We start from the raw sequence: 27855 nt of genomic DNA, 5'->3' as shown, positions 1-27855 counted from the left end.
AAGCTTCAACATAGCCATTCTTTTCCACCTCTGTGATCAGAATGTGTGTGTGCCTCCCTTTCCTCTCCTGTCTCCGGTCTTTCTCAGCTGGTAGAGTGTGATTAATGTTCTGTATTAGATCTCAAAGCTTCCAAGACTGTATGACAGTCCATTCAGCGCTGCACACACAGAGAGGCATGCAGTCAGTCTGTTTCCAAGCAGAAATATTAATGTAAACAAAGATGAAAAGACGAGGCACTAAGTTAACAGGAGCAGCATTGTGCAAAGGTTACAGAGGCCCAAACACAGAGGTTTGACTGTTGGACAGCCTCAGTCCTGTAGAGTAGAATAGACAAGTTACCCTCCAAAAAGCACCATAGTATAATACCATCAGTCAAAACTGACCTCTGTCTTCAGCCTACAGGATCTCTCTTGATATGTGAAGAATGAAGGATCACTGTCTAGTGTTACTAATTACTGTCTTAATTCAAGCCCTATCCACGATCCACTATGTTCTTCAACTCACTCTCTCTTTTATCAGTGTCATGTTCATGGCTTGTGGTCTATGATAGTGATCAATGGAGATATGAATATTAACCGTTGTAATGGTCAGGATCGGGTCGTTAATGATGTATCCTGACTGGTTGCATCACTGCCTGGTATGGCAACTGCTCGGCCTCCGACCGCAAGGCACTACAGAGGGTAGTGCGCACGGCCCTGTACCTCACTGGGGCCAAGCTTCCTGCCATCCAGGACCTCTATACCAGGCAGTGACAGAGGAAGGCCCTAAAAATTGCCAAAGACTCCAGCCACCCCAGTCATAGACTGTTCTCTCTGCTACCGCACAGCAAGCTGTACCGGAGCGCATGTCTAAGTCCAAAAGGCTTCTTAACAGCTTCTACCCCCAAGCCATAAGACTACTGAACAGCTAATCAAAAGGCTACCCAGACCCCTCTTCTACACTGCTGCTACTCTCTATTATCTATGCATAGTTTCTTTAACTCTACCCACAGTTGAAGTCGGAAGTTTTACATACACCTTAGCCAAATACATTTAAACTAGTTTTTCACCCCAGTCAGGGCTTCGTGATGGCCACTCCAATACCTTGACTTTGTTGTCCACAACTTTGGAAGTATGCTTGGGGTCACTGTCCATTTGGAAGACCCATTTGCGACCAAGCTTTAACTTCCTGACTGATGTCTTGAGATGTTGCTTCAATATATCCACATACCTTTCTTTCATCATGATGCCATCTATTTTGTGAAGTGCCGCAAAGCACCCCCACAACATGATGCTGGTTCATCTTTGGGAGAAATTTCAAAACGCTTGAAGGTACCAATTTTATCTGTACAAACAATAGTACGCAAGTATAAACACCATGGGACCACGCAGCCGTCATACCGCTCAGGAAGGAGACGCGTTCTGTCTCCGAGATTAATGTACTTTGGTGTGAAAAGTGCAAATCAATCCCAGAACAGCAGCAAAGGACCTTGTGAAGATGCTGGAGGAAACGGGTACAAAAGTATCTATATCCACAGTAAAACGAGTCCTATATTGACATAACCTGAAAGGCCGCTCAGCAAGGAAGAAGCCACTGCTCCAAAACCGGCATAAAAAAGCCGGACTACGGTTTGCAACTGCACATGGGGACATGTTTGAGATTGTACTTTTTGAAGAAATGTCCTCTGGTCTGATGAAACAAAAATAGAACTTTGGCTAAAATGACCATCGTTATGTTTGGAGGAGAAAGGGGGAGGCTTGCAAGCCGAAGAACACCATCCCAACTGTGAAGTACAGGGGTGGCAGCATCATGTTGTGGGGGTGCTTTGCTGCAGGAGGGACTAGTACACTTCACAAAATAGATGGCATCATGAGGATGGAAAATTATGTGGCTATATTGAAGCAACATCTCAAGACATCAGTCAGGAAGTTAATCTTGGTTGCAAATGGGTCTTCCAAATGGACAATGACCGCAAGCATACTTCCCAAGTTGTGGCAAAATGGCTTAAGGACAACAAAGTGAAGTTGTTGGAGTGGCCATCACAAAGCCCTGATCTCAATCCTATAGAAACTTTGTGGGCAAAACTGAAAAAGCGTATGCGAGCAAGGAGGCCTACAAACCTGACTCAGTTACACCAGCTCTGTCAGGAGGAATGGGCCAAAATTCACCCAACTTATTGTGGGAAGCTTGTGGAAGGCTACCCAAAACGTTTGACCCAAGTTAAACAATTTAAAGGCATTGCTACCAAACTCTAATTGAGTGTATATCAACTTCTAACCCACTGGGAATGTGATGAAAGAAATTAAAGCTGAAATAAATCATTCTCTCTACTATTATTCTGACATTTCACATTCTTAAAATAAAGTGGTGATCCTAACTGACCTAAAACAGGGAATTTTTACTTGGATTAAATGTCAGGAATTGTGAAAAACTGAGTTTAAATGTATTTGGCTAAGGTGTATGTAAACTTGCGACTTCAACTGTATATTACCTCAATCACCTCGACTAACCGGTGCCCCGCACATTGACTCTGTACCGGTACCCCCTGTATATAGCCTCGCTATTGTTATTTTACTGCTGCTGTTTAATTATTTGTTACTTTTATTTTCAATTTTTTTACTTAACACTTGTTTTTTTCTTAACCAACAATGCTTTAAGAAGTTTTAAGGGCTTGTAAGTAAGCATTTCACTTTAAGGTCTACCTACACCGGTTGTATTCTTCACATATGACAAATAACATTTGCCTTCCCCGTAGCTCAGTTGGTAGAGCATGGTGTTTGCAACGCCAGGGTTGTGGGTTCGATTCCCACGGGGGGCCAAGTACGGAGAAAAAAAAAAAAAAAAAAAATGTATGAAATGAAAATGAAATGTATGCATTCACTACTGTAAGTCGCTCTGGATAAGAGCGTCTGCTAAATGACTAAAATGTAAAAAAAATGTAAAATTTGATTTGATTTGTAACGGTCATGAGCTAATGGTCATCACGGTGATCAAGGGGAAGCTCCTTTCCTTCACGGTGATTTCCATCTCTCTTGTTGGGATTAGACATAATGCATTATTCAAGTCCAATCCATCTTCCTGTATCTCTGTGTGTGTGGGGAATAGTAAGTCTGGCACAGATATTGATATAGGGAGGAAGACTGTGGCCTAGTGCCACAGGCAGTTAGGAGATTTGGAGAGTGGCCCTCTTTCAGTCCTGTTTAGTGTTTAAAAGGGCTGTTCTGCCCTCTACATAGAATAGCCCAATGTGGTTTCATAGCTTCATAGAGTCTCTGAAGCCATATTTCAACATCAATCATGCATCTCACCACATGGGCCAGCAGAAAAATGTGTCCACTTTGGGGTGGCAAAGGTTTTAATAGTCTTATCTTATTCTCCCCATTCCTATGAACACATTGATATATGATACCCACTCCAAAAAAAGTTGCTTTCTATGTTTTTCAGACCTTTATATGTCTTGCTGTATGGGAGTCTATGCAATGCTATGTGAAGAAATGCATCAAAGTCTTGGCAAGTTCAGGAAAACATCAGGGAATAGTTGTGTGTGTGTGTGTGTGTGTGTGTGTGTGTGTGTGTGTGTGTGTATATATATATATATAGAAGATCTGCATTGCTCTATTTGTCGTGACTGCTAACCATGAACTTGGTGGCGCATTCAGTTGACTTCATTTATTTTAAACTATCGCAGCAGGGCAAATGATTAAGGGCTGACCCTAAAGCCTGGTCCTGGTGATGTCCTTGTAATGCTGTATTCCATGACCTTTTCCTCTCCTACAACCTACCTGTATCCAACCTCTCCTTACAGGGACCTGAACAATTTAGATTTTTATCTCTCACTGGCATGAATCTAAAATCAGCTTTGCTGGTGAAATATTTTTTTCTCCCTGAAGTGCTTTTCCTTAAGGTGTTTTTCCATTGATAAATGAATAATGTGATTTAGTGGTATTTGAGAGAGCCGGAGGGAGAGAGCGAGACAGAAGGGTTGTGGGAGTTAGAGCCCATGTGTGCATGCAGAATCAATTTGAACACAATCAAAACTTTAAAGGGATTAAAGCTCCTGTGATGAGATAGCATACTCAAAATGGTTTAAAATAGCTGCAGAGATTACGCTAATGTAATCCAATTTAAAGGAGCCTCCTTCAAATATTTATTATTTAAGAACCATCTGTTTGAAGCCCCGAGGGTCAGACACGTAGAGTATATGCACACAGTCTTCCACAAAGAGGGCTATCTCATTGTCCTACATCACTAACTGCCTCCCACCATCCAGAACGCAACTCACCCCCCATATACCCCCATATACCTCTCACTCAGTGAAGGCTGCTGAGGGTAGAACGGCTCATAATAATGGCTGGAACGGCGCGAATGGAATGGCATCAAACACATGGAAACCATAGCTGTGTTCGAATACTCATACTAACGGTACTAACCATACTATTTGTGACGTAAATTGAGTATGTAGTATGCTTATTGGTCAAAGTATGGATATATTTAGTATGCCAAAAGTTTCCAGATGTCCTACTACATTCTCCAAAATACGAAGTATACACGCAGTGGACACTATTTCCGTACATTTAGGGCCCATAATGCTATTCTTCAGAAAATGGCCGTGGTTTTACAACGTTTTCAGATTTGAAGAAAATGGAGGAAAATATGCTGCCGAAGTCCGACAAGGGCGGATACAAATTCATTGCTTTAACTAATTATGACAAATGTTAAGAAAATGTTGAGCAATGACAATTTGTTAGCTACGCTATCCTTACGAACTACATGGCATTACAGGAGTATGTACCACCGGTATGTTAGCTAGTTACGTAATGTAGTTGGCTACTAATACACCTGGCTATCTACTCCGATTTCAGAGCACTCTCGTTTGAGTGTGCCAGAGCGCAGAATAACTGATGAATTTACGAACGCTCAACACCCGTTGAATATGGCCGGTGTCAGTAAACGTCAGCAAAAAAAATCTTTATTAAATTGTTGCCAGCTGCACAGTTACAGTACAGTCACCAACGCTCTGGATAACATGAAAACAGCCCAACCAGCTCTGCTAGGGCGAGTGAATTGGTAAGAGTAAGGCGTTTTCTCATTTGTGTCTGGAAGTAGTTAGCCTGTTAGCTTGGGTGCTTGACTACCGTTGTGAGGTCAGAACGCTCGGCTCAACCCTACTCCTCGGCCAGAGCGTCCGGTGTGTGCCACGAGAGCGAAATTTACGAACACACTCGAAATCATAAAATGTCTAGCTAGTCATTTGTTATGCTAACAAGCTAGCAAGAGGTTGTATTGCAACAGCATCAACTTCCGGTAGACAGGCGAAGCGCTAGTACGCTCAACTGAAACGATACCGTTCGTTTACAGTATACTAAAATATACTAAAATTATATACTGTGGTATGTAGTACTGCATATACTCATTAAGTATGTAGAATACAGTATGTTAGCATGGTTATTCGAACACAGCTCATGTGTTTGATGCATTTGATACTAGAGGTCGACCGATTTTATGATTTTTCAACGCCGATAACAATTTTAATGGAGGACCAAAAAAAGCCATAAAGATTAATCGGCCGATTTAAAAAAATAAAATAAAAAAAAAAAAAAAAAAAAAAAAAAATATATATATATATATTTTTATTATTATTTTTCTTCCCAAAATTGTATTTTCTTTTTTAATGTATTTAAAAAAATATATATTGTATTATTTTTATATTTATTATTTTTGTAAAAAAATATATATTTTTATTTGTAATAATGACAATTACAACAATACTGAATGAACACTTATTTTAACTTAATATAATACATCAATGAAATCTATTTAGCCTCTAATAAATAATGAAACATGTTCAATTTGGTTTAAATAATGCAAAAACAAAGTGTTGGAGAAGAAAGTAAAAGTGCAATATGTGCCATGTAAGAAAGCTAACGTTTAAGTTCCTTGCTCAGAACATGAGAACATATGAAAGCTGGTGGTTCCTTTTAACATGAGTCTTCAAAATTCCTGGGTAAGAAGTTTTAGGTTGTAGTTATTATAGGACTATTTCTCTCTATACGATTTGTATTTCATATACCTTTGACTAATGGATGTTCTTATAGGCACTTTAGTATTGCCAGTGTAACAGTATAGCTTCCGTCCCTCTCCACGGTCCTACCTGGGCTCGAACCAGGAACACATCGACAACAGCCACCCTCGAAGCAGCGTTACCCATGCAGAGCAAGGGGAACAACTACTCCCAAGTCTCAGAGCGAGTGACGTTTGAAACGCTATTAGCCCGCACCCGCTAACTAGCTAGCCATTTCACATCGGTTACACCAGCCTAATCTTGGGAGTTGATAGGCTTGAAGTCATAAACAGCGCAATGCTTGAAGCACAGCGAAGAGCTGCTGTCAAAACGCACGAAAGTGCTGTTTGAATGAATGCTTACGAGCCTGCTGGTGCCTACCACCGCTCAGACTGCTCTATCAAATCATAGACTTAATTATAATATAATAACACACAGAAATACGAGCCTTTGGTCATTAATATGGTCGAATCCGGAAACTATCATCTCGAAAACAAAAGTTTTTCCTTTCAGTGAAATACGGAACCGTTCCGTATTTTATCTAACGGGTGGCATCCCTAAGTCTAAATATTCCTGTTACATTGCACAACCTTCAATGTTATGTCATAATTACGTAAAATTCTGGCAAATTAATTCGCAACAAGCCAGGCGGCCCAAACTGTTGCATATACCCTGACTCTGCGTGCAATGAAAGCAAGAGAAATGACACACTTTCACCTGGTTAATATTGCATGCTAACCTGAATTTCTTTTAGCTAAATATGCAGGTTTAAAAATATATACTTCTGTGTATTGATTTTAAGAAAGGCATTGATGTTTATGGTTAGGTACAGTCGTGCAACGATTGTACTTTTTTCGCAAATGCGCTTTTGTTAAATCATTCCCCGTTTGGAGAAGTCGGCTGTCTTTGTTAGGAAGAAATAGTCTTCACAGTTTGCAAAGAGCCAGGCGGCCCAAACTGCTGCATATACCCTGACTCTGTTGCAAGAGAAGTGACACATTTTCCCTAGTTAAAAGAAATTCATTTTAGCAGGCAATATTAACTAAATATGCAGGTTTAAAAATATATACTTGTGTATTAATTATAAGAAAGGCATTGATGTTTATGGTTGGAGCAACGTGTACCTACGCGATTATATGCAACGCAGGACAGGCTAGATAAACTAGTAATATCATCAACCATGTGTAGTTAACTAGTGACTTTGATTGATTGATTGTTTTTTATAAGATAAGTTTAATGCTATCTAGCAACTTACCTTGGCTTCTTACTGCATTCGCGTAACAGGCAGGCTCCTCGTGGAGTGCAATGTAAAGAAGGTGGTTACAGCGTTGGACTAGTTAACCGTAAGGTTGCAAGATTGAATCCCCGAGCTGACAAGGTAAAAATCTGTCGTTCTGCCCCTGAACAAGGCAGTTAACCCACCGTTCCTAGGCCGTCATTGAAAATAAGAATGTGTTCTTAACTGACTTGCCTAGTTAAATAAAGGTGTATTTATTTATTTATTTTTAAATTATAAAAATCGGCCAAATCGGCGTCCAAAAATACTGATTTTTGATTGTTATGAAACTTGAAATCGGCCCTAATTATTCGGCCATTCCGATTAATCGGTCGACCTCTATTTGATACCATTCCACTAATTCCGCTCCAGCCATTACCATGAGCCTGTCTTCCCCAATGAAGGTGTCACCAACCTCTTGTGCTGTCACTTTACCTTAATCCTCTTTTTACATAGCCAAACACAGGTTTAGCTTTGTGTACTGTGGACTGCCAGGACACATTTTGTAATAAAGCCTCATATTTTCCCATCATTGAATGCCACTCAGTCTGAAGTGTTACATCGGTCACAGCCCATTTATAAACTGTAGCCAGCTTGCTACTCATTGTGCTGTCAGTCAGTCTCATCTAGTCAGTCCCCTGTGAATCCTTCCCCCTCTCCTGTGAAAGACCTTTAGCCCTTCCTTGAGCGTGGTGCTGCAACTTTCACCAGCAGCTTCAGATTAGTGGTTAATTTGAAGTCTCCATCAGCACAGAAGAGGAGAGGGAGAGGGAGAGAGAGATGGAGGAGGGTAACTTGAACACAACCCTCAGGAGATAAAGACTACGGTGAAAAGAGATTACAGTGAAAGATAAGAGTGGTTCTGTTTAATGACAGTTGGTTTATCTTCGGCACCTAGGCATGAGGGCTGGAGGGTGGGCATGGTTGTGTGTTTCAGCAAAGTACTGGAATCATTTGATTGTTTTACAAGCAATTTGTATTTTTGAAGGAGCATCCAGGCTGTATCACATCCTGCCATGATTGGGAGTCCCACGTCGTCCGGGTTTGGCTGGGGTAGGCCGTCATTGTAAATATTAATTTGTTTTTAACTGACTTGCCTAGTTAAATAAAGGTTAAATAAAATACATATATATATATATATATATATATATATATATATATGTTGTACTGATGGTGTTCAAAATGTAGGGAATATTGGTTTGTTTTTCATTGTGGATTTCAGAAGTTAAGCCTATATCTTTAACATACTTGCTTGGATATAATTTAATTACTATCATGGATTATTATGGATTATTGATAATCTAAAGATGGAGGCGCTAAACCTTTTGCCTGGCTACCCATCCACATCGCTCCGGGCAAACGCCACACCCACTAACGTTTCTCCTCCACGATGAGTCTGAATTTGATCTCCTCCCCGATGACTCCTCGAATGCAAACACATTGAAACCGTTTTGATTGGTCCCTGAAACTGATGGGTTGGGCCAGAGCCTGAACACGTGGGTAGAGCTGCGTTTAGGAAGTAGTCATTGGCTTTGATACTCTGATTTGGTTAGAGACGATCCAATCGCTGATGACTTGTTTTGTACAACACTCCTCACTTAGACGTCAGCAGAAAAGGACTTCTATGATGGCAGTCTAGCGATATATAGAGCAGTGGAATTAAATTCAGTATGAGTTACCAGGCTACTAAGCATTGGCCATTGATATCAAATTACTCCACCACATCCATGTGATTCTAGTCTGTTGCTTAGTTGATGATTCTTATAAAGATTTGCTTCCCCCTCTTGGCTGCTCATGGTAACTGAGACATATTCTCAGCGTTCTCTTGAGTTCAACCATCCTGATGGATCAGGCAACCAGCTTGGCATGACCACGACAGTATTTGCTGAGATATTTTTTCCACAGATTTTAGAACTCTACATTTTACTTTTTTTTTAATATGACTATAGGGCCCACTATACTAATGCCTGTCTGTCATACATTTTTGGGGGGAACAGATGAGTCTAGTTTTATTTCATAGGCAGGACGCATCTTTTCAAAAAATATACCTTAATATTAAACCATGGTAGTTATTAAACATACCAGTTGACAGTGATGCCCCTCCTACATTGTGTTCCACAGTGGCAGCTTTTCAAGAGTTTATCTGTTGATGGATGTAGATTCATGATGATACCCATGTCCACACCTTCCAGTGTGTCTCATCTCTCTGCAGCAAAACACAACCCAGATGGAGAGTGGAGACAGAGCCAGGGATTAGGGAAGATTTTCCTTCATTTAATAAGCAATTGAATGACACAGTTCCGGGGATAAACCTAGTCCAAGAAGAAGCGCAAGAATAGTCACAGGAATATATAGCATTATCCTGCATTAAGGCGGAGTGTATCATTTAAAATAACCATTCCCATTCATCATTCTAATCTACAACACAGTCCAATACTCGTTCGCATTAGGATACACTGTATTATTATCCACCAAAAGTCTGGATTGCTTAGACTTAGCTGCAGATAGTTGTATAGAATTGTTCCCATAGGTATGCAGACTATGATGATAATTCAGGGTCATAATGTATCACTTTAAATACATTTTTCCATAATGACGCAATCCATCCTAATCCAATCACATCTTACATCTATTTTCCCATAGGGTTCCATGTAGAGTCCTCTGTGAAAATGGTTCTACATAGATGGCAAAAGGGTTCTACCTGGATCCAAAAATGGTTCTCCTACACTCTAAAAAGAAAGGATTCCTGCAAGATCTTTTAGGGGTTCTTCAAATTAAAACTGTGGGGGAACCTCTAAGTTCTTCAAAGAACCCCCTTTAATGGTTGCTCGAATAACCTTTTGGGATTCATTTTTTTTGTAGTGCATGGTGATGGAACAGGTTATTATATTAATCAGCCATGTAGGGAGGGTGAATACTATGAATACAAAAATAATCATTATACAGATGATTAACAAAACGTGCACACGACAGTATTCATACCATGGTTTTTGTGGTAAATGTGAATGAAACCGTTGTTCACTTTTGACAACAGTTTTCATACAGATACCTTGTCCATAATGTAGAGACCTCTGGGATCTTCATTGAAGAGGTCAGGAAGGAGGAAGATGGCTGCTGTGACGGTAAAGTTTTAGAGGAACCAGTGGTATAAAGTACTTAAGTAAAAAATACTACTTAAGTAGTTTTTTGAGTTATCTGTACTTTCCTATTAATATTTTTTACACTTTTACTCCACTACATTCCAAATTCAAAAGGCACTTGCACATCTGAGCAAACTTTTTGCAGGTCAGTGATACTATCAAGACCAGTGTGCGGTTTCCTTTTTCACTCCACTACATTCCTAAAGAAGATAATGTACTTTTTACTTCTTACATTTTCCCTGACACCCAAAAGTTAGATTTTGAATGCTTAGCAGGACAGGAAAATTGTCTTAATTCACGCATTTATCGAGAGCGCATCCCTGGTCATCCCTACTGCCTCTGATCTGGCAGACTCACTGAACTCAAATGCTTTGTTTGTAAATTATGTCTTGAGTGTTGAACTGTGCCCCTGGTTATCCGTAAATAATAATAAAAAACTAGAAAATCATGTTTTCTGGTTTGCTTAATATAAGGAATGTGAAATTATTTATACTTTTACTTTTGATACTTAAGTACATTTTAAAACCGAATACTTTTCGACTTTTACTCAAGTAGTATTTTACTGGGTGACTTTCACTTTTTTTTCATTTTCTTTTAAGGTATCTTTACTTTTATTCAATTATGAAAATTGGATACCTTTCCACCACTGAGAGAAACCATTACTAAAAATGTGATGATAGCCTACATGTGATCTGCATAACATTATGCGACAAACCAATACCAATTGTACATACCTTTGTGCACCTCCTCATCAGTATACCTGTAGAAATAAGTGGAAGTTCAGTCATCTGCACCCAATGCAGCTATAGCCGTCAACATATTCTAACCACTTTGTTGATTGACATCCGTTGAATTATGTCAATTTTCTGTTTTAGAAAGAATATTAAAAGGGAGGAAGTGCCAAACAACACAGCCATTTGCACAAATATGAAAGATGGAGGGTATCATCATAAAACAATATCAATTTAGATCATACAAGGGAGAAACCTTACCTTAAATTGAGGAGATCTTAAACATTTTCAGTTCAGTTAACTTTGAGGATCTTAGAAGAACCCTTGTTGAACCCCTAATTTTTTTTGAGTGTATTGGGACAGGCGAAGAACCCTTTTAGGTTCTAGATTGTACCTTTTTGTATCTAAGAGTGTAACACTGCTCTTTTAGAACACACCCATCATTTCTCAGTAAAGATAATGCCCCCATCTCAAGCAGAAAAATGTGTTTTTATCCCTAACAGAAAAACTATCCAGGGTCTATTATTTTGTGGAATAACACAATGGCTGATACAATGACGATGCTATTAAACTCACTTACTTCAGTCAGTCTGACAGCATCAGCTTTGATGACTGTTTTGGCAAGTTGGGACTTTCATTGGCGTAAGAGTGGACGTTGGCATTCTCCATTGGCGCATTTGTTCTTATTTGCCTTGGGAATTTCTGTGTAACAACAGTCTCTAATAAACTTGTAAGTTCAATGCAAGTTCAAGTTCAGTACATGAATCAAGTAGTTTTATTTAGGCCTATCCATTTCTGTTAGTATATGTCTTCAAAACCTGTGCAGGCTAAGAGACTTGTCTGAGATGAGAAAATAAATGTAATTTAATGTAACTAATACTGCAAATATGAGAATGAGAATCCAGTCATGGCAACAGCTAGCAGCAGAGACAGTTGTCAAAGTGACCATGTGTTAGCCTACCTCATCTCTGTATCCAGCTGAGCTATTGAACTTGGGTCACGTGAAGCAAGAGTCAGAGTCAGGTTTGAATTATTGAGCCAGGGATTGTTTAGGGATTAGTCAATAGGTGCTTCACGGCATAAATTAAACAAGGGCCACCATAGCAGTGGGGTCACATGATACCAGGGGAAATAAGTCACTGCAACTATAAGCCCAGTACAAAATGCCAGCACTTATGTCAGACCGATGCCCAGTTGCTCGCTCTCTCGCTCTCGCTCTCTATCCCTCCCTCTCTATCGCTCTCGCCCTCCCTCTCTATCCCTCCCTCTCTATCGCTCTCGCTCTCTATCCCTCCCTCTCTATCGCTCTCGCTCTCTATCCCTCTCTCTCTATCGCTCTCGCTCTCTCTCTCTATCCCTCTCTCTCTCTCTCTCTCTCTGTCACTCTCTCACTCTGTCTCTAATTTGCTCAGCTGAATACACTTTAATTCCAGAAAGAAAGTGACTGGGGTGCAGTCACACTGCAGCTGTTGAGCAGCCCCTAGCCTAGCTTGATGTACGTGTGTGTGCGGACTTGTCCCTCTTGCTGAACGTGTGTGTGTTTGCGTTTATGGGGACTGGGGGTTAAGACCCTCCTCTTATAGGGTTATTGTTTTTGTGGACTAGGGATTTGAGACCCTCGTCACGTCACGCTGAGGGGGTTGTCTGTCCGTGTGTGGAGGGGGGTTATTCTGTGTGTGTGTGTGTGTGTGGGACCTAGCTCCAAGCTGGCGGATCGGGAGGACTCAGATTGCTGGGATCAGATGATCCATCTTCAGCTGACCATCTTAGGGGAATGGCCGGCACCCTGTGAGTGAGCCTGCCCACCACCATACTCTAGTTCAATCTCTCTCCTCTTTTTCTCCTTCTCTTATCTCTCTCATTTCATTCTCATTCCATTCATTCAATTCTCATCATCCAATCTTTCTCATTCCAACTCTCCATGCTCCTCTACTTCTCTCCACTTTTATTTTATCATCTGCTCTTCCTCTACCTCTTTTGAATGCTTTGGTTGTAGGCTGCTGGATGATACTTCAGGTTTTATTGCTCTGCCTTATGTCTTTATGATTATCCTAAGTGTAGTTATGAGTTATTTATTGGCATATAGTCTTGATATTTTCTAGTAGGAGATATGGGCTAGACCTAGTCGTTAAATGTGAACTAGTGAGCAGTTCTCCAACAGTTCAATCAACTAAATGCTTGAGATTATTTTATGCATATCCAGATATTCCAATCATTTCTAATGCTTGACATTAGCGTATGTCTCTTTTAGAAATTTCAATCAACTCAAATTTTTGACTATCTTATGTATTTTTTTGATATCCCAAATGGCTCAAATGTTTACGGTAAGCTTATGAATGCATTTTCTTTTTTTTTAATCTGAAAAGTGTAATTTTGTTTGAGGTACTGTACGCTATATCATCAATATAACTATGTTACAGTTTAAGTTTACAGCAAACAATTCAGGGTTGTCTGACTACACATAGGAACAAACAGAACATTGGTAACATAGTACAACATTCCAAATGTGGGTAAATTATTGATTTGCGAGATCTATGACCTCCATTTTGGTCTGTCAGAACCTCTGTGGAGCAGAGTCCAGCTGAATGTTGCCCAGATTACGTAAAAGCCCCCTCAAACAGCTGTGGGGGATGACAGATTTTTATCCACTATTAATCAAGGCACTGTAATTATTCTGCTTTTGATCTTATTTTTTTATATTTAATGTGCTCTGTCTTCCCCTTCAATTGATCTCATCTGGGCTTTGCAGGTTTACATCTGGCCAGTATTTGTAGTGTTAGGGGGATTACCAGTAGCAGTGTTGAATTATGATAGCTGAATAAAAACAGATTGCAAGAGAGGGCTATGCCGATATCAAGAAGATGTCAAGGAAGACCTAAATGTGATTTTTGCTCCTGACCTCTTACTGTTGTCACGCCCTGACCATAGAGAGCCCTTGGTTCTCTATGGTATAGTAGGTCAGGGCGTGACTAGGGGGTGTTCTAGGTTCATTATTTCTATGTTGGTGTGCTTGGTATGGTTCCCAATCAGAGGCTGCTGTTTAGCGACGTCTCTGATTGGGGATCATATTTAAGCAGCTATTACCCCACTGTGTTTTGTGGGATCTTGTTTTGAGTTAGTGCATGTTACACCTCTGTCAATGTTCGTTGTTTGTTTCTTGTTGTTTGGAAGTTTCGCTTGAATAAATATGTGGAACTTTAATCACGCTGCGCCTTGGTCCGTCACTCCACACAATCGTGACAACTGTAGGTTGACTTTCATGGGCTTCAAGGCTCGGCCATTTATGTGAAGCACCCTGTGACAAGTAGGGCTGGCATAATTACTGTGTAACTAACGGTTATGGATGAAGACCAGAATATGTTTTTATTGTGGAACGAACAGCTGACTAGAGACGGGACAGCCAGGCATTTGTGTGGATGAGTCCATTTCTGCTATAACATGGACTCTACAATGTGATGAAACTTTGTTGCTCCTTGCTGAAAACAAGCATGGTGTTGTAGCAAACGAGTCATCTGTTGTCTAGACGACACCCCCCTCCCTACAACAGTAGCACCAGCAGTCAGGAGCGGAGGAGAGGAGAAAATGTGCGTCTTAATGGTTATTATGGTGACTATGGTTATTTGGCTGACCAATAACCGTCATCCACAATTCTATGACCGTCACAGCCCTAGTGACAAGTGACGTCATACTTGTATATTTAACTGAACTGACAAGATTGGAAGAGTTTTGTTGACTGCAATTCACTGCTTATAACCGTTCAATGTTGGCAGATCTGTGGAAGCAATATGGCTGAAGCTTCACAACTAAATCGCTTATACCTAGGGCTGTGGCACTCATGAAATTTCGTCAGCCGGTTATTGTCAAGCAAATAACTGTCGATCTCACGGTAATTGACCGTTTATTAACATAAACCCATTTAGCATTCATTTCCTGGCTTTCACACACAGCCTATAAGCCACTGATGCAGACCTTTTGGAACGTCTACATTTTAAAAAGTCTAATAAATCCATGTAATATAGCCTACACCTTCACAATAAATCAGTTACTTATTTTAGACAGGTTTAAAGAAGCATGATATGAAGAACATGTAGTCTATTTCAGAAGAACAGAATAGCATACTCTGAGTTGTCCTTATGTTAGGTCCTGATCTGGCTATGACAAATAGCTTTGGGCTACTCTAGTTCATTTAGTAGACAAGATTTGCTTAGAATTCCATGGCATTGTTTTATGTTATTTTATAGTATGAAGAATACAATTGAACAAAGCTGAATAAAATAGAAAGGATATTTTCTCCAAATGATTTGAGGGAGTGCGCACATGCGGCTATTCTGTGTTGAGCGCTTAACAAAGAAATAGGTACTTATATATGCTTAATTTAGAGTTACCAATGTAACTTTAGTTGTTCTACTAACTTTGGGCTATATGTTTTGATTTGTAATACATTGTAAGGCTGCATGATGCGACTAATAGTGATTTGAAAAAGGTCGCTTGAAAGGCATGAGCTCTGCTTAGTTTTTTTTATGTGCTGTACACACTCAGCCTATCATTAGCAATTTGACAAGCACTTGGTAATGCCTCCAATTTCACTACATCATGCCCTTTGTGTGGCTGTAATGCACCCTAAAAACATCCATGCCTTTTGCGGTCAGTGGCCGTAGTGCCCTTGGCCCGGAATGCTGCGTTGTGCCCTTCTCCCTCAGTGCTGCGTGTTCCCGAAGCATCTCTCACTCACATGACTCTCCATTATGTGATCAGGTCTTTCTCACAGGCTACAAGTGAAGACAGACACATTGGGGACGTAACTGCGCGCGTCCTTATCCAATTCCGAGCTACATATTGAAGATATTTACTTTTCGTCAGCCAACAAGATGAGTAGGCCTAACGAACAGCTGAAGCACTAGCCTATGTCAATCGACAATCCCCCATAGTACAAAAGTCAACCTATTCTGTACGAAAAATAAATATTCCAAACATAGTCTGGGACAATTGTGGGATGCGATAGATCCCAAGTAAATACAACCACTAGCATAAAAAAAAACTTTTTTATGCAATGTGGCTGATGCAACAGATCAGAACGCTTAGCTTAAAATGTTAATAAACTATTAGGCTATTTCTTCACATTATAAGCACAGCAATGCGCACATGGCAGTAGGCTATAATTGCGAATGTTCCATTAGCGGAAAACACCATTATCAAAAGTGACTGCAAATGTGATTAATCATGTAATGCTTTTATTATAAAGGTGCATTTTTATGGTGAAAATTATCTTCCCCAAACTAGAAACTCACTCGCTGCTTATGTACAGTGCCTTGCAAAAGTATTCACTATTTTTTTTACTATTTTGTTGCATTACAACCTGTAATAAAAATTTATTTTGATTTTGATTTCATGTAATGGACATACACAAAATAATAAAAATTGGTGAAGTGAAATGAAGAAAAATGTATAGTTTCAAAAAAATAGAAAACTGTCAAGTGGTGGGTGAATATGTATTCACCCCCTTTGCTATGAAGCCCCTAAATAAGATCTGGTGCAACCAATTACCTTCAGAAATCACATAATTAGTTAGATTGCACACAGGTGGACTTTATTTAAGTGTCACATGATCTCAGTATATATACACCTGTTCTGAAAGGCCCCAGAGTCTGTAACACCACTAAGCAAGGGGCACCACCAAGCAAGCGGCACCACGAAGACCAAGGAGTTCTCCAAACAGGTCAGGGACAAAGTTGTGGAGAAGTACAGATCAGGGTTGGGTTATAAAAAATATCAGAAACTTTGAACATCCCACGGAGCACCATTAATTCAATTTTCTTTAAATGGAAAGAATATGGCATCACAACAAACCTGCCAAGAGAGGGCCACCCACCAAAACTCACAGACCAGGCAAGGAGGGCATTAATCAGAGAGGCAACAAAGAGACCAAAGATAACCCTGAAGGAGCTGCAAAACTCCACAGGAGAGAATGGAGTATCTGTCCATAGGACCACTTTAAGCCATACACTCCACAGAGCTGGGCTGTACAGAAGATTGGCCAGAAAAAGCCATTGCTTGTTCGCGAAAAGGCATGTGGGAGACTCCCCAAACATATGGAAGAAGGTACTCTGGCAAAAGGTGGCTCTACAAATTATTGACCAGGGGGAAGGGGGGAATAGTTACTCACGCTCAATGTTAACGTTTTTTTGTCTGATTTCTTGTTTGTTTCACAATAAAAAATATTTAGCATCTTCAAAGTGGTTGGCATGTTGTGTAAATTAAATTATACTAACCCCAAGAAATCTATTTTAATTCCAGGTTGTAAGACAACAAAATAGGAAAAATGCCAAAGGGGATGAATACTTTCGCAAGCCACTGTATGCAAGTTAGGCTCTACACCCCTTGTATTGCGGATTTATGTGCTTAATTTCAAGAAGTTATTTGGCCACTTTAGTTGTGATACAAACCTTATGAAAACACATAGGCTAGGCTACATGAGGTGTGCGACTATGATTTGAAAAGTCGCAAAAAAAGGCATTATTCTGATGCTGGGCATCATTCACAAGTGATAATATATAATTAACAAGTGATAGGCTAGTATTGTCACCCATCAGACTATTCTTGACTTAATCGTGTCTTTACGTATACTAAATAATATACAGTGCATTTGGGAAAGTATTCAGACCCCTTGACTTCTTTCACATTTTGTTACGTTACAGACTTATTCTAAAATGAATTAAATAGTTTTTTGCCCTCATCAATCTACACACAAAATCCCATAATGACAAACCAAAAACAGGTTTTTAGAAATGTTGGCAAATTTATTAGAACCCCCCCCCCCCCCCCCCCCCCCCGAAATAACACATTTACAGTTGAAATCGGAAGTTTACATACACTTAGGTTGGAGTCATTAAAACTCGTTTTTCAACCACTCCACAAATTTATTGTAAACAAACTATAGTTTTGGCAAGTCAGTTCGGACATCAACTTTGCATGACACAAGTAATTCTTCCAACAATTGTTTACAGACAGATTATTTCACTTATAATTCACTATATCACAATTCCATTGGGTCAGAAGTTTACAAACACTAAGTTGACTATGCCTTTAAACAGCTTGGAAAATTCCAGAAAAAGATGTCATGGCTTTAGAAGTCTGATAGGCTAATTGACATAATTTGAGTCAATTGGAGGTATACCTATGGATGTATTTCAAAGCCTACCTTCAGACTCAGTGGCACTTTGCTTGACATCAAGGGAAAATCAAAAGAAATCAGCCAAGACCTCAGAAATTATTTTTTTTAGACCTCCACAAGTCTGGTTCATCCTTGGGAGCAATTTCCAAACGCCTGAAGGTACCACTATCATCTGTACAAACAATAGTACGTAAGTATAAACACCATGGGACCACGCAGCCGTCATAACGTTGAGGAAGGAGATGCGTTCTGTCTCCTAGAGATGAACGTACTTTGGTGTGAAAAGTGCAAATCAATCCCAGAACAACAGCAAAGGACCTTGTGAAGATGCTGGAGGAAACCGGTACAAAAGTATCTATATCCACAGTAAAACGAGTCCTATATCGACATAACCTGAAAGGCCGCTCAGCAAGGAAGAAGCCACTGCTCCAAAACCGGCATAAAAAAGCCAGACTATGGTTTGCAACTGCACATGGGGACAAAGATTGTACTTTTGGAGAAATGTCCTCTGGTCTGATGAAACAAAAATAGAACAGTTTGGTCACAATGACCATCGTTATGTTTGGAGGAAAAAGGGGGAGGCTTGCAAGCCGAAGAACACCCTCCCAACCGTGAAGAACGGGGGTGGCAGCATCATGTTGTGGGGGTGCTTTGCTGCACTTGACAAAATAGATATCATCATGAGGAAAGAAAAGTATGTGGCTATATTGAAGCAACATCTCAAGACATCAGTCAGGAAGTTAAATCTTGGTCGCAAATGGGTCTTCCAAATGGACAGTGACCCCAAGCATACTTCCAAAGTTGTGGACAACAAAGTCAAGGTATTGGAGTGGCCATCACAAAGCCCTGACCTCAATCCTATAGAAAATGTGTGGGCAGAACTGAAAAAGCGTGTGCCAGCAAGGAGGCCTACAAACCTGACTCAGTTACACCAGCTCTGTCAGGATCAATGGGCCAAAATTCACCCAACTTTTTGTGGGAAGCTTGTGGAAGGCTACCCAAAATGTTTGACCCAAGTTAAACAATTGAAAGGCAATGCTACCAAATTCTAATTGAGTGTATGTAAACTTCTGACCTACTGGGAATGTGATGAGAGAAATAAAAGCTGAAATAAATCCTTCTCTCTACTATTATTCTGACATTTCACATTCTTAAAATAAAGTGGTGATCCTAACTGACCAGAAAAAGTTTTTTTTTTACGAGGATTAAATGTCAGGAATTGTGACAAACGGAGTTTACATTTATTTGGCTAAGGTGTGTGTAAACTTCCGACTTCACCTGTATGCCAGGTAGGCTCTACACCCGTTGTAAAGCATATTCATGTGCTTAATTTTAAGAAGTTATTTGGCCACTTTGGTTTTGATACAAACCAAAACATAAAGGCCTATGGCTAGGCTACATGAGGTGCTTGACTATGATTTGAAAAAGTCACAAAAAAAGGCATGCACTGTTTCTTGCCTTACTGCACATAAGCATGTAATAATATATCATTCACAAGTGATAGGCTAATCTTGTCACCCATCAGACTATTCTTGATTTAATCTTGTTTTTACATATACAAATGTCACATTATTTAGTATTTATTTAGAATGGACCATTATCATGCACCTGTTTCAAAACAGGGGCAGTGGGAAAAATGCTAAATGTTTTAGAACACATACTCATTGAAGGGTTTTTCTTTATTTTACTATTTTATACATTGTAGAATAGTAGTGAAGACATCAAAACTATGAAATAACACATATGAAATCATGTAGTAACCAAAAAAGTGTTAAACAAATCAAAATATATTTTATATTTGTGATTCTTCAAATAGTCACCTTTTGCATTGATGACAGCTTTGCACACTCTTGGGATTCTCTCAACCAGCTTCATGAGTTAGTCACCTAGGAGTGCATTTCAATTAAGAGGTGTGCCTTCTTAAAAGTTAATTTGTGGAATTTCTTTCCTTCTTAATGTGTTTGAGCCAATCAGTTGTGTTGTGACAAGGTGGAGGGGTATTTTTACTCTGATTAAATGTCAGGAATTGTGAAAAACTGACTTTAAATGTATTTGGCTAAGGTGAATGTAAATTTATGACTTCAACTGTACATAAGAATTTAGACCCTTTACTCAGTACTTTGTTGAAGCACCTTTGGCAGCTATTACAGCCTTGAGTCTTCTTGGGTCTTGAGTCTTCTTGGGTATGACACTACAAGCTTAGCACACCTGTATTTGGGGTGTTTCTCCCATTCTCTCAAGCTCTGTCAAGTTGGATGGGGAACGTCACTGTACAGCTATCTTCAGGTCTTTCCAGAGATGTTAGATCAGGATCAAGTCCGGGCTCTGGCAGGGCCACTCAAGGACATTCAAAGACTTGTCCCGAAGCCACTCCTGCTTTGTCTTGGCTGTGAGCTTGGGGTCGTTGTCCTGTTGGAAGGCGAACCTTTGCCCCAGTCTGATGTCCTGAGCGCTCTGGAGCAGGTTTTCATCAAGGATCTCTCTGTACTTTGCTCCTTTTATTTTTCCCTCGATCCTGACAAGTTTCCCAGTCTCTGTCACTGAAAAACATCCCCACAGCATGATGCTGCCACCACCATGCTTCACCGTAGGGAGGGTGCCAGGTTTCCTCCAGACATGACGCTTTGCATTCAGGCCAAAGATTTCAATCTTGGTTTCATCAGACCAGAGAATCTTGTTTATCATTGTCTGAGAGTCCTTTAGGTGCCTTTTTGGCAAACTCCAAGTGGGCTGTGATGTGCCTTTTTCTGAGGAGTGGCTTGTCTGGCCATTCTGCCATAAAAGCTTGATTGGTGGACTGCTGCAGAGATGGTTGTCCTCCTGGAAGGTTATCCTATCTCCACAGAGGAACTCTGGAGCTCTGTCAGAGTGAACATCAGGTTCTTTGTCACCTCCCTGACCAAGGCCCTTCTCCCTTGATTGCTCAGTTTGGCCGGGAGGCCAGCTCTCGGGAAAGAGTATTGTTGGTTCCAAACTTCTTCCATTTAAGAATGATGGAGGCCACTGTGTTCTTTAATGCTGCCAACATTTTTTGGTACCCTTCCCCAGATCTGTCCCTTGACACAATCCTGTCTCGGAGCTCTACGGACAATTCCTTCAACCTCATGGCTTGGTTTTTGCTCTGACATGCATTGTCAACTGTGGGACCTTATGTAGACAGCTGTGTGCCTTTCCAAATCATGTCTAATCAATTGAATTTACCACAGGTGGACTCCAATCAAGTTACAGAAACATCTCAAGGATGATCAATGGAAACAGGATGCACCTGAGCTCAATTTCGAGTGTCATAGCAAAGGGTCTGAATACTTATGTAATTAAGGTAGTTATTTATTTATATATATATATATATAATTGAGTGTATGTAAACTTCTGACCTACTGGGAATGTGATGAGAGAAATAAAAACTGAAATAAATCCTTCTCTCTACTATTATTCTGACATTTCACATTCTTATATATACACACATTTGCAAACATTTCTAAAAACCTGTTTTTGCTTTGTCATTAAGGGGTATTGCATGTAGATTAATGTAATTTAATCCATTGTAGAATAAGGCTGTAATTTAACAAAATGTGGAAAAAGTCAAGGGGTCTGAATACTTTTCGAATGCACTGTATGTGTGAAATTTGTTTTGATTTAGAATGGACCTTTATCATGCACCTGTATTGAAAACAGGGGCAGAGGGTAAAAATACATCTATTCAAATTCATCTATGCACTTAAATAGCGAATAGAGGATGCTTATCCGTGGTTAACTTTCATGCCAGACAGGCAGGCTATACTCCTGTTGTAAAGATAAGCAATGTGCTTAATATTAGGAAAGGTGAGTAATAAATATATTAAGTTTAGCCTATAGAAAGCTGAGGGATCCTCCTCTTTTTAGTAGATGCCATCACTCTGTTTTCTCACGCAATTGCATAGCCTATTGAAATGTTGCACAACATGTTTTCATGGGATCTTATGAAGTGTTTGATTAGATTTTCAATTAGATTTTCATTGAGTGATTAGAGGGACAATAGAGTGCTGAGTACCAGGCAGTTAGCAAGTTTGGTAGGCTACTAATCACCATCAGCAGCATCAGAGCTTGGAGAAGCCTAATTGCCATGACTCGTGACCGGCGGTGTGGCGGTAATACGGTCACCGCAACAGCCCTACTTATACCTATCCTTCACATATACCAACACTAAAGGATTAGTGGTAGAGAGTGTATTGGAACCAGCTGTGTGTTGATGCTGTGTCAGGTGAGTTTTAGTGACTGCGTCTGTGTGTTTGCTGTGTCAAGGTGACTCCCAGCAGGTGGAGATGCCCAGGAGAGAGAGAGAGGTGGTGAAGGGTCAGATGGTGGTCCTGCAGGCCTGGTACAGCCCCACATCTGATATTGGCAGGAACAGCGTCATCTGGAACTTCATGGCCAACGACTCCAAGCAGGTATGTAAGGGATCTCCTCTTCCTCAGACATCATGCATGGTTTCCACAGAAACCACTGTTGCTGGATCTTTTCTGATTAACTTTTCCCTGAGGTGTTATGTCCCTCTCGTTGGTGATTTGTTGGTGTGTGGTCTGAAGGAACAGACTAGTGTTGAAGAAACTGTTTATGAACTGTTGAAGAAGCTGGATGATTATTTCAGGGCTGGGAGCAGTTCTGCTCAGGTTTCAGTCAGATTTAGTTTATTCTCTAAAGTACCGGACCAACCTCCCATTCTCAGTAATCCAATCCCCTTCTTGTAATCCCTGATCTGGTCAGGCATTTTAGCTGTTCAGCCATGCGGCAGGTAGCCTAGCGGTTAGAGAGGGTTGCCAGTTCGAATCCCATGTTTGACTGGAAAAATCTGTTGAAATCTGTTGCTTTCACAAAGTGCTTAGTGGGGTGGAGACTTATTCAATTATGATATTGCAGTTATAGAACATTTTCTTAATTTGGAAAATCTGAAAATACACATCTTAGAAATAGTTTTCGCATATAAACTTTATATGCCCGAACTCAGAATCAATTGGTCTTCCCAAAGATAACATGGTCAGTGTGATAGAACATACATTTTGATTGGTCCCATCTAATACAGCTGTAGCAGGCTCGCTCCCACTCCCGCCTCAATTTAAATAACCACACCCCTTTCAAGTCCCACTTTGTGGCACAGTGTTACCAGGCTCTATGTGCCAGAAATTCGAGTCTGGGGATGAGGTTAGTTTACCTCCACCTTTAGAGTTTAGCCTGTTATTTTTTTTATATGTATATTTAACCATTATTTAACTTCTATGGGCTACGTGGGACGCTAGCGTCCCATCTGCGGGACACAGACAGTGAAATATCAGGGCGGCAAATTCAAAACAACAAAATGTCATAATTCAAATTTCTCAAACATACACCTATTTTACACCATTTTAAAAATACACCTCTCCTTAATCCAACCACATTGTCCGATTTCAAAAAGGCTTTACGGCTAAAGCATAAAGTTAGATTATGTTAGGACAGTGACAACACAAGAAAAACCACACAGCTACAGGCCTTCCCTGTAGCTCAGTTGGTAGAGCATGGTGTTTGCAACCTAAGGGTTGTGGGTTCGATTCCCACGGGGGGGCAGTACGAAAAAAAAAAAAATGTATGAAATGTATGCATTCACTACTGTAAGTCGCTCTGGATAAGAGCGTCTGCTAAATGACTAAAATGTAAAAATGTAAATTTTCCAAGCAGGAGAGGGGTCACAAAAACCAGAAATACAGCTAAAATTAAGCACTAACCTTTGACGATCTTCATCAGATGACACTCCTAGGACTCAATGTTACACAATACATGTATGTTTTGTTCGATAAAGTTCATATTTATATCCAAAAACCCCATTTTACATTGGCGCGTGATGTTCAGAAAATATTTTGCCTCCAAAACTGCTGGTGAATCAGCACAACAATTTACAAAAATACTCATCATAAACGTTGATAAAATATTAAACTGTTATTCAAAGAATTATAGATAAACATCTCCTTAATGCAACCGCTGTGACAGATTTAAAAATAGCTTCACGGGGAAAGCACACTTTGCAATAATCTGAGTACGGCACTCAGATAAATACATCAGGCAATACAGATACCCGCCATTTTGGAGTCATCTAAAATCATAAATAGCATTATAAATATTAACTTTGATGATCTTCATCAGACGGCACTTCCAGGAATCCCAGGTCCACAATAAATGTTGTTTTGTTCGATAAAGTCCATCATTTATGTTTGCGCGTTCAGTAAGCTACTCCAAATGTAGGAAGGGCACCGAAAATTTCACGACGAAAAGTCAAAAAAAGTTATATTTACGTTCGTAGAAACATGTCAAACGTTGTATAGCATCAATCTTTAGGGCCTTTTTAACATAAAACTTCAATAATATTCCAACCGGACGATTCCAATGTCTTGAAAAACGTTATGGAACACAGCTACCTGATCACGTGAATGTGAGCCAATGAACTCATGTCATTTTCTGAGTCACCAACTTCCCGGCCTTCTTGTTCGCTCTCTGTTCACTGCAAAAGCCTTAAACAAGGTTCTAAAGACTGTTGACATCTAGTGGAAGCCTTAGGAAGTGCAAAATGAACCCTAAGTCACTGTGTGTTAGATAGGCAATGACTTGAAAAGACTACAAGCATCAGATTTCCCACTTCCTGGTTGGATTTTTCTCAGGTTTTTGCATGCCATATGCGTTCTGTTATACTCATAGACATCATTCAAACAGTTTTAGAAACTTCAGAGTGTTTTCTATCCAAATCTACTAATAACATGCAAATATTTGACTCTGGGCTCGAGTATTAGGCAGTTTACTCTGGGCACGCTTTTAATCCGAAATCGAAAATACTGCCCCCTATACCTTAAAAAGTTAAGTAGGCAAGTCAGTTAAGAACAAATTATTGTTTACAATGACGGCCTACACGTGTAGTTGTGTGAGACTATATTAGGATTATTCTCAACATCAAGCCTGATGGCTCTTTACTTTTATAGATACAGACAAAATATGTGGTAGCAATATGGCACTAACAATGTGGCCGTGTTGCATGTATGTCCTGTATGTTTAGAAAACCTTGTGTGTGTGTGTGTGTGTGTGTGTGTGTTTCTTCGGTGATAATCTCAGTAGTTTCACTGGCCATGGCCTGTGAGCTTATCTCTAACAGAAAATCAGTCTAAAAGTTCTAACTCCACCATCTGCACATACATATCAGGATTATCTTTATGAAGGACGTTGACTTCTGTTATACGGTTAATCTGTGTGGCTGTGTAGACTGTCTATAGATGACACCGTAGATCGTATTTCAGCTCAATATCAGTATTGTATATTTAGAGAACCGGTATTTCTGTAGTTACTTGCATTGGTTTTCATTACAACAAACTCTCTCGTGTTGCAAAAATGCTAGTCTCTCTCCTCGACAAGCAACACAAATGCTGTCTCGAAAAAGGCTAACAATATGTAGGGTTTAGATGCAGTATGCTAACGCTACTAGAAGGCTTCTATGGAATGGAGTACTCATCCGTGTAAAATAATTGCTGACAGTACATTTGATTCCTGAATTGCAATAGGGAACACAATCTACCATTGCGTTCCCTATTGTAAAGTATTTCCCATGTCTGTCTGTCCTGTCTGTCCTGTCTGTATCTCTGTCTGTGCAGGTTATCTCCTACAGTAACGGTGAGCCAGGGATAGGTAGTCCTGAGTTCAGGAAGCGTGTTGGGTTCAGCCTGTCCATGCCCTCGTCCAATCTCTCCATCTACATCAACAACACCCAGGAGTCAGACTCAGGACGATACCTCTGCAATGTCATCATCCCTGGAGCCGCCGGTCTCTCTGGAGAAATGCGCCTTAATGTCAAAGGTACCAACCGGACCGGACACCTAGATTCTGGCACTTTCCAAAAATGTTTTTTGGGCCAGGCCTCAGAGATGGAAACAGAAAAGTGTAAACTGTACAGTTTGTACATATGCACTGGGCTGTCTTTATAATATTTTCCCACAGCTTCAACAGATGGAGAGAGAGTGTTGGCAAACTTCTTGTACCTTTTGCAGTGTGGCCACCATTCATAGAAATACAGTACCCTGTTCAATTGAAATGGATTAATACAATACTTCAGGAGGTCAATAGGGGGTAAATTGTAGTAGACCAAATCATTTCACTTCTGTTGTTTCTAACTATCTGTTCTCTCTCGCTCTCAGTCCCTCCCTCGCCTCCAGTGTGCACGATGACTGGGTCATCTGTGCTGAATGGCAATGTGACACTGAGCTGTAAGTCCAGTTCGGGCAAACCCATCCCTCATTACAAATGGACCAAGAACGCCCCCATGTCAGAGGTCTTCTTTTCCCCCATGCAGAGTGAGTACTCCCTTATCTTTACCAATAATGTTAGCCAATCACATTACCTCTCTGCCTCAGTTACGTTTCATCATAATACTAAGTAGTCCCAATTAGAATGGATTCAATTCTTATTGAGTGTACAAAACACCTTTCTAATATTGAATTGCACTGCCTTTTGCTCTCAGAACAGACTCAATTTGTTGGGGCATGGACTCTACAAGGTGTTGAAAGCATTCCACAGGGATGCTGGCCCATGTTGACTCCAATGGTTCCCACAGTTGTGTCAAGTTGGCTGGATATGCTTTGGGTGGTGGACCATTACACACGGGAAACTTTTGAATGTGAAAAACCCAGCAACGTTGCAGATCTTGACACACTCGAACCGGTGCGCCTGACACCTACTACCATATCCTTCTCAATGGCACTTCAATCTTTTGTCTTGCCCATTCACCCTCTGAATGGCACACACACAATCCATGTCTCAATTGTCTCAATCAATGTCTCAAGTGACATCAATAAGGGATCATAGTTTTCACCTGGTCAGTCTATGTCATGTAAAGAGAAGGTGTTCCTAATGTTTTGTACACTCAGTGTATGTACTGTATGAGCTAAGGATCACAAAGGATAGTTCACCTCCATCCATCACCAATGTATAGCACTAAACCATGTGATGCAGAGTAGCCACAACTAACCAGCACTGAAAACACCTGCCACTACTGTGGATGGGTGCAATATCATTTTAGCCAATGCAAACTGTCAAATTGTCCTCTTCACAGCAGCTCCATATGGGTTATTGTAGTAAGGAAACCTAGTCAGTTGTACATCTGAATGCATTCAACTGAAATGTGTCTTCTGCATTTAACCCAACCCCTCTGAATCAGAGCAGTGCGGGGGATGCCATAATCGACATCCACGTCTTCGGTGCCCGGGGGAACAGTGGGTTAACTGCCTTGCTCAGGGGCAGAATGACAGATTTTTACCTTGTAGGCTCGGGGATTTTATCCAGCAACCTTTCGTTACTGGCCCAACGCTCTAACCACTAGGCTACCTGCCGACCTGCCTGTCACTAAGATTGTCAAAATGAGAACTAAAGTAGATTAAATTGATACGCTCTTTAAGTAATACCTAGCTTCTCTAATATCCATTAACATTGACATAAGATGGAGATAATTCCAAAT

The 27855-nt window shown here is 40.3% G+C and overlaps 1 protein-coding gene across 2 annotated transcripts in view; it reads left to right on the top strand.

Moving 5' to 3' along the window:
• Positions 1-27855, top strand: part of esamb (endothelial cell adhesion molecule b) — a 78639-nt gene that overhangs the window by 39700 nt on the left and 11084 nt on the right. The window contains exons 1-4 of one of the 2 annotated variants that reach the window (XM_045703809.2): positions 12564-12976; positions 22641-22786; positions 26000-26201; positions 26540-26695. In XM_045703809.2, the coding sequence (XP_045559765.1) occupies positions 12931-12976; positions 22641-22786; positions 26000-26201; positions 26540-26695 (550 nt within the window). In that variant the 5' untranslated portion in view covers positions 12564-12930. Of the gene's footprint in view, positions 1-12563; positions 12977-22640; positions 22787-25999; positions 26202-26539; positions 26696-27855 lie in introns of those variants that run through there. The other variant, XM_045703808.2, reaches the window with a different exon arrangement.

Source organism: Salmo salar, chromosome 20 (assembly GCF_965601325.2).
Source record: "Salmo salar chromosome 20, fSalSal1, whole genome shotgun sequence".
Classification (NCBI taxonomy): domain Eukaryota; kingdom Metazoa; phylum Chordata; class Actinopteri; order Salmoniformes; family Salmonidae; genus Salmo; species Salmo salar.
Note: the sequence above shows the minus strand (reverse complement) of the source record. Positions and strands in the feature narration are given on the sequence as shown.